General features: G+C 31.8%; 1 protein-coding gene across 10 annotated transcripts in view; it reads left to right on the top strand.

Moving 5' to 3' along the window:
- FXR1 (FMR1 autosomal homolog 1) overlaps positions 1–7,652 on the top strand; it is a 68,918-nt gene extending 61,266 nt beyond the window's left edge. For 4 of the 10 annotated variants that reach the window (XM_084875574.1, XM_084875572.1, XM_084875578.1 and 1 more), the window contains 4 exons: positions 1,257–1,457; positions 2,159–2,239; positions 5,769–5,860; positions 6,605–7,652. In XM_084875574.1, coding sequence (XP_084731700.1) covers positions 1,257–1,457; positions 2,159–2,239; positions 5,769–5,860; positions 6,605–6,775 — 545 coding nt within the window. In that variant the 3' untranslated portion in view covers positions 6,776–7,652. The remainder of the gene's footprint in view (positions 1–1,256; positions 1,458–2,158; positions 2,240–5,768; positions 5,861–6,604) is intronic. The other 6 variants (XM_084875577.1, XM_084875575.1, XM_084875580.1 and 3 more) reach the window with 2 other exon arrangements.
- The last annotated feature ends 462 nt before the right edge of the window (positions 7,653–8,114 follow it).

The following is an 8,114-nucleotide window of genomic DNA, read 5'->3' on the forward strand; positions in this document are numbered from 1 at the left end:
GGAGAATTGTCAGGGATACTTGGACTAGATTATATCAGGGAAATAACCATAATGTATTGTAAACCACTTTAAGAAAACCACTCTTAATGTTATATAAAGCCCTATGAAAGTTTATATAGTATTTTTAATGTTATACATTATATATATATTTAATATATACCAGATGTGCTTATAAGTTAGAAAAAACTGGAACAAATCACAAAATTTAGGGACTTTTTGAAAGATACTCTCTAGTTTCAGTGAAGCTCTTTAATACCTAAAATTTACTTTATAGGCTTTCAAATAAATGATCTTTATATTTTAGTACATTGTTCACTATTACCAAGGTTTATATTATAATATGCTGAATTGCAAAATAAATGTACTTAGTGTTTATGATTAATGGATAAACTTAGTGTCTTTTGCAAAGATGCTAGCTTGCTAGCTGTTACCAAAGGAAACTTAGAAATGAAAAGTCGTGATTAGGTGAATTTCTTCTATAATTTGATTGGTGGAGGCAATAAATGCACATAGGTAAGATGGGTATTTTTTTCTTTCAAATTATGTCTTAAAACTTTACTTTTCCCACCCTCACCCCACCTTATCCCACCTTTACTTTGTGTTTGTAGAGATGGGAGTACTAGTCAACACTCATTTCCACATTTTGCTACAACCAGTTAGAATTTCAACTTTTTTCGTTTTTTTTTTCTTTGTGTTTGTGTAGACTTGTTTTGATTGCTTCAGTTTATAGTTAACAGATTTCTGGTAAGTTGTGGAGTGCAGGTGTTGAGTATTATTTGGAAATAGTCCATTAATATTAGCAAAAAGAAGCAACAGTCACCTCAAACTCATAAAGATGACAAAAACACTTTCTACAAATTAATTCATATTAGCTGAATATTTCTCATTTATTTTTATTTTTCTAACCTCTGGTCAGGTTTAGCTTGGAATGTGAATGTCAGAAATAGCATGTATTATGTGCTATATATATATCCTAACATTTTCAAAACAAGTCAAAATGAAACAGTAGGAAGCTGAGGTATCTGCTCATCTTTTGCTTTAATTTTTCATTGCCATTTCAAGTTTTTTTTTTTTTATCTTTAGTACTCACCAGGTAAAGTAGTGATAAAGAAAATATTTGAAGACAGAATATATTTTTATTGGGGGGAAATTTAAGTTTCTTAATTATTAATTAATATAGCTTAATATAGATCAAAACATTCCTATTAACTGCAGCTCTCCTAAACGAATATTTCTTGCCTCTGACATGCATATAGTGCTCAAAGATCCAGACAGCAATCCATACAGCTTACTTGATAATACAGAATCAGATCAGACTGCAGATACTGATGCCAGCGAATCTCATCACAGTACTAACCGTCGTAGGCGGTCTCGTAGACGAAGGACTGATGAAGATGCTGTTCTGATGGATGGAATGACTGAATCTGATACAGCTTCAGTTAATGAAAATGGGCTAGGTATGTAAGCACTTAGGGAAAAGATACATATTGTATAATACTGTTAATGTATTATTCTTTTTTCACATAAAAAAAACAAAATCCCAAAAATATGCAGTTTGAAAATTGGATTTTTTAGTGCTTGTTTCAAAATAGATAGCTTTGTATCTGTCTTAAATATCCAGTTTCCAGATTTATATAGTCAAATTATTTGAAACTGAGAGGGTTTATTAAAGTGCCCTTTGATGTCATTGCATAACACAAATATACAAACTGCAAGGCACTTAATACTCTTATTGTACCTAAACCACAATTGGGCTTTCAGCTTACCTCTTTAAACATTACTATAAATGACACTAATAAAAATGTGTATATTGAGTAGGCGTTAATTTGCAAAGGGCTAAACTGTCATTAACTTTGGTTAATAAATAAACTGTATTGGAGAGGAAAAGTTTGATTTCCCTGAATGATGGCATTTTAAAAATTAAGTCTGAAAGTTTAAGAGTTAAAACCCTATTAATTTCCAGATAATAATTCCATTTTGTAAATCTATTTGGAATGCTTAAAACTACAAGTTATTTTCCTATCAGTAATTTATGTGTTTTGTCTTCCCTATTTAACTGAAAGTTTCTCTTTCCCTTTCCTTGAATCTTTGAAGGAACAAAGTTTTTGTCTTGTTTTGTTTTTATCAGAATAGTTCATGGTAAATTTTGCAATTACAGATGATAGTGAAAAAAAACCCCAGCGACGCAATCGTAGCCGCAGGCGTCGTTTCAGGGGTCAGGCAGAAGATAGACAGCCAGGTAACTTGAGTGGACCTGTTGACAACAGCAGGTCATAAGCATGAAAAAAAATGTCATGTGTCTGCTTTCTAAATATATTATACTTACATATACACATGTGTGCATATATATTCAAGATGTGCATTGCATAAATTGTTTACTCAACTAATAAGACTACTACTCTTAAGAAAATGCATTCTTCCTTGACACTATAAATGTTTAGTAACATGTCTAATTGAACTAATATGACTCAATTTTTTTCATGGAAATACTGTTGAGAAGGCCATTATTCTGTCCACTTGGCAGATTCTTCACACTTGAGTTGTGGCCTGCCATCCCAGGGGACTATGTTGTTAGATTGTGATTGAGATTGATTGGCAAAACTGGAGAGCTTTTGCATGGTGCCTGCTTACTCTTATCTGCATTTGCACCTCATTTTTGTGGGAATTTTATAATACCCACATTTTTTAAAAAAGTGTAAATGAGAAAAATACTTGAAAATGTCTTTTTCCTAATAAGAGGAATGCATGTTATGTTTTTGTTTATTGTAGTGTGATGTTTTTCCCTATGCCTACTAACTATTCAAATTAATAGTACTTACTTATTAGCTTTAGAATGTTAATTTTTAAGTAGTCATGTTTTAGTAACTTCAAAGAAAACTTGTTGGTTGTGTCTATATTATTTTGAACATAATTCCATTTCCTGTGTAAGAGAATCACATGTATATTCACAAATAAACCCCTTTTAAACTAATAAATTTTGCATTCTTTCCAGAACAAATTCTTTCATGTGTTTTCCCCAAATAAGAAATATAAATACCATTATCTTATGTATTTTAAGTTAAGTGATTATAGAGATATTTGAAAAAACCCATATGGCTATTAGTTTCTATTCTTGAAAAAAAACTTATGCTTTAAAGATATTTGTAAATTTAAAAGGAATTAAATATTGCCAAAGATAGAAAGATTCCAGAAAATAATTGTTTTCCCATTTCATCTTTACTTCCTGCCTTTAGTGTTAGAGATATGTTTTAGATCAAGAGATCGTATTTCATATTTTTTAGGCTGGCACAGCAGTGAATATAGTATCTGGCCATACTTTATAAGAAAATTCAAGCTATCAGTATGGGAGCTTATAGTAGGATAAATTACAATGTAATTTATTAACTAAATGGATGGTGACTTATTACTAAGTCAATGGGCATAAAAAGAATGTAGTGGTTTTGTTAACGAAGAGGCAGAGATTTCTGCATGGTATTAATTGAAATTTGGAATTTTTAATAATTTGTGTTCCATATTGCATTTATTCTTATTTCACTCTGTTCTTTTGGAAAACTGCTTTTCATCTTTAGGATTTTTTGCTTTCCCTAGCCTATTCCTGCCCTACTCTCTCCTCATAACCCCCTGAAAAAACACACAAAAAAACAAATAAACCCAGAACTCAAAATAAGATAGAACAAGCACACATTTTCTCAATGCCCCTGCAGCAGTTCTAGGAAGGCAGCCTCTATCTAAAGAATATCAACGTTCTTTTAAATACACAATTATTTAATTTGTTCCCATTTGCTTAAATTTCTTGTCCTTAATGTTAATTAAACTGAATATTCTTTACTAAGAATGTAACAATACAGTGGTGTTCAGTTGATTAACTTGGACCTCTAAGAGGAAATTCTAGAGTCCAAATTAAGTTGCACAAATTGCCTGTTTTTGTTTTGTTTTTTCCTAGATATTTTAACTAAGTATTAATCTGTATTGAACTTCTAAGTGGCTTGTATTTTAAAGACTGGCTATAGATAGGGGTTTTGTTTGTTTTTTTAATTGGCAGAATTTGTTTTGGTTTTACCTTCCCTTATGGGAAAGAAAGGGCACTGGTAAGTTTTTAACTTTCCAACTAAGTGCCTCTTAATTTAATCGATAAACTATATTAAAGTATATTATTCTATGTCTATACATAATTGTCAGGGTTTCCAAGTTGATGAGTTCTTCAAGTGTCACTGAGGACTGAATTATAGAAACATAATAGATATTAATTATTAATGTGCTTCCCAAATTAGAATAATTCCTAAAATGGTTTTATCACCAGGTACGTAGACATAACAATGAAATGTATTTGATAGTATCACTCTCCCCAATTTTGGAAACCATTGTTAAATGTATTTATAATTCATTAACAGTGAATTTAAATTATTTTTAAAGCTCCAAAATGAGTACACTGAGTTTCTTCTAATTTGGAAGAAGCACTTTTAGACAAGAAACATCTTTATGATATTTCTAATAAATGATATGTATTCTGAATTACGTTGTTTCTTTGAGCTTTTAAAAAATTTATCTAATACTTTTAGACAGTTCTTGGATCTTATAAAAGTATTAGCATGTCAATTTATGATTAAGAAAAAATGAATTGTAAATAAAATGCAGTTTTATATTACATCAAAATGATTTATTTTCATAAAATTTGAACCCGATGAACCAATTCTCCTCCTAACTAGTGACTAATTAGACATTTACTTTTCATTCTTTATGTAATTAATTTGCTCCCATAATTTAAAATATACTATATTTCACATAATCAGGGATTTTTCTTCACCAGTTTATGATAGAAAATAATTCTTCCAAAGAAAGATAATGATTATTTTGTTATTTCTTCAAGTATGTGAATTCTAAGTTGCAAGCCTTCAGAGAGAGAGGATTGAGACATAAAGTTGGACTAGCCCGAGTACCTGTAGACAAGAGGTCAATTGTGGCTTTGGGTTGGCAGTAAGTAGGACGTGAGGTCAGATTAATCTTTTCCCTAGATCACTGCTGCCGTCCAACTACTTGCAAACACACATACAGAACTCAGTCCCTCAAAAGATTGAAAGATTGGCAAAGTGAGGAGGGAGTGGTTAGTAAATTTATGGTGGCCTTTCTCTCACTATGATCAGTGTTTACATTTTTAGGATGGCTTTCTGTCATCTTTAGTTTGCTTTGTAGTTTTTTATTGTCGATCACTCAGAATGGTTTCTAGTGTGGAATGTTTAAAAGGAACCATAAAATACCACATTTGGATTTCTTGTGTTTTTTTTAAAAAATGAGAGCGCTAATATTTGAGTAACTTTTTACATCTTTGATGAAATTTTCAAAATATACCACCCCATGATTTATACCAAACTTGCCCCATTTCCTCCCCCCTCCACCCCCCCCCCCCCCAAAAAAAAAAAAAAAATACTGTCTGGGCTCAGAATACTGCTTTTCTATTCTTGGTTGTGGATTTCTGTATCAAACTTATGCCACAGCCGTAGACTCAACTGGAAGCAAATGGCTGGATTCCTGTGAAAGAGGACATTAGTCTAGGCTTCCTCGATCTCCAGCTTAAAACTTTTTATTGTTATTGCTAAGTTGCAGGCACATTTTTCAAGCTGTTTTTGGTTGGAGGTGTTACCCAGCTTAAGAAAAACTTGAAATTGGGTAACCCACCATTAGTTTATTTTAAAAGTAAAATTACTCTTTATCCATAAATAAACTTTAAACATATTTTTCAACACCTGTAATTTTTTTCTCATCTTCAACAGTCACAGTTGCAGATTATATTTCTAGAGCTGAGTCCCAGAGCAGACAAAGAAACCTCCCAAGGGAAACTTTGGCTAAAAACAAGAAAGAAATGGTAAGGAGAATTTAAACTGTAGGTTTTGTTGCTTTCCCCGCCCCCTCTCCCCCCCTCGTATGGTTTAGCACTATTTTTACTTAACTTTCTGTATAATCGCTTGTTCCCCCAAACTAAACAAATACTATTTTAGTTAAAAGACTACTGTTGAGTTTGTTGTTGGCCCCAGGTAACTGAGGATAGAATGCATGCTTGAGCTTGAAATACTTTTCCATTAGAACTCTAAATAGCATTTGTAAAGCTCAGTCTGCCCAAAGATATTGGTCATAAAGACTATTGCTTAATTTGGGGAGCAATAGGTTACATATCTCTTCTCAGTGATGGATCTAGATGTTTAAGTTTCAATTCTTTTAATGCTTTAAAGGATTTATATGTAACTGAGTTTTTAAAAAGGTGAGTAAAGTAGGCGATTATTTGCTTTACCTAGGGTATTAACTATATCTTTTACATTGTGAGCTTTCAACTGGTTAAAATAAAATTAGGTACAGCTTTTCAGTAATATCAAGTACATATTACATATTCAGTAATCTAGGTACCTCTAGGTACTAAAAACAAAGAGTTGAAATACCCAGAGAGGTAGAGTATATTGGTATTTGTTTTGAACTTAAAGAATATTTGAATTATTTGATCCATTGTATCAAACTAAAATTATGTATTAGCTAATTATTGTTTATGTAGCTATTTTCCTCCTCAGCTATAGATTTTATTTATAAAGAAGTTGAAAAAGTTGTCTCCCTTTGGCAGGCAAAAGATGTGATTGAAGAGCATGGTCCTTCAGAAAAGGCAATAAATGGCCCAACTAGTGCTTCTGGCGATGAAATTTCTAAGCTACAGCGTACTCCAGGAGAAGAAAAGATTAATACCTTAAAAGAAGAAAACACTCAAGAAGCAGCAGTCCTGAATGGTGTTTCATAAACTGAAGAAGTTCCTAGTTTACAGTTCTTTTACATTACATTTTACAATAGTGCTTGTACAGCTTGCCAAAGATAGAATATGGATCGCCAGTCTTTACATCGCACTTTCAGTTCCTCCATTTGGAATTCAGAAAGGGGAGGGATCCTGAAGAAATCATATGTTAAACATACTTTGACACCTACTGTGTTATAAAATATATCATCAGATGTGCCTTGAGAATAGTATATGTAACATTAAAAAAAGTTGCTGGCTATAGGAAATGTTATTTTGTTTTCAAAATATGGCAGAAATGGGGGGAGGTGGGTGGGTGGGATCCCTGACATAATATTCTTTATGAAAGCATTAGCTGCTTTTGTTACATTTTTAATATGCAACCACTTCACCCTGAGGAAAACTAGAGTTGAAATGCAGTCTAAGATATTTTGCACTGAATTGTAATTTCTTCATTAGTTTAGTCTGGAAACTGGTCTGTTTTGATGTGTTTTTAAAATGCTGTATGTAGAGGAAAATCTGCAGACCACTGGAATACATTTGTTAAACTCTCATCTGCAGGGACACTGGGTGATATTGGCAGTGACTGTTCTATATTGAGGCTTTGTTTGGTTTATTTATTAAAGTGTACAGTATTTAAAAATCAAACATAGCTTTAGTTAAAACACTAAGGTGAATTAGTCATGTCCATTCAGACATAACCTGAACTACTGAAAAGATCATTTTCCAGAAGGTTTATTCTGTATAAACTACATGTTAGTCTTCAGTAGAATATCTTTTCTTATTTTTTCCCCTCCCGTTTTTCTTTTTTTTATTTTTATTTTGGTTGTTTGATGTGCAATATGTTTTTGTATGCAGGTAGTAAATAAACTTTGATCTTCCATTTGCTGATTTTTAACTTTCTACTTTTTATACCCACTGTTGCAAAGTAGTTGGAGCTACTTAGAGGCCTAGAATACTATCCTGATTGCTTTTTAAAAAGCACTTATACTTGCTCATGAATTATATCAAAGTACTAGTTGGTCAGTTAAATCTTTTTTGTGATGAATCCTCTGAAGTCTTAGTAATTAAAATTTAATCTGTTAGAATGGCTTAGGGAATTGATCATACATTTGATTTAGGAAAACCTTTGGAACATAAAATTGTGATCTAAGAAATTTGGAGGGCAGTGGAGTAAATCTAGAATTTTTTGTCTTTATTTAAAATTATTTTTATAAAGAAGTATGAACAATTTTAAAATACGGAATAAGCCACTGGTTTGATTTTTTTTTTTTTTCTCATGGAAATAGTTTTGAAGATTCTCATAAGAATGATTGTATTTTTTGTATATATTTTAGCCAGATGGCTT

This window comes from Pipistrellus hanaki (genome assembly GCF_964339955.1).
Source record: "Pipistrellus hanaki genome assembly, chromosome: 2".
Classification (NCBI taxonomy): Eukaryota; Metazoa; Chordata; class Mammalia; order Chiroptera; family Vespertilionidae; genus Pipistrellus; species Pipistrellus hanaki.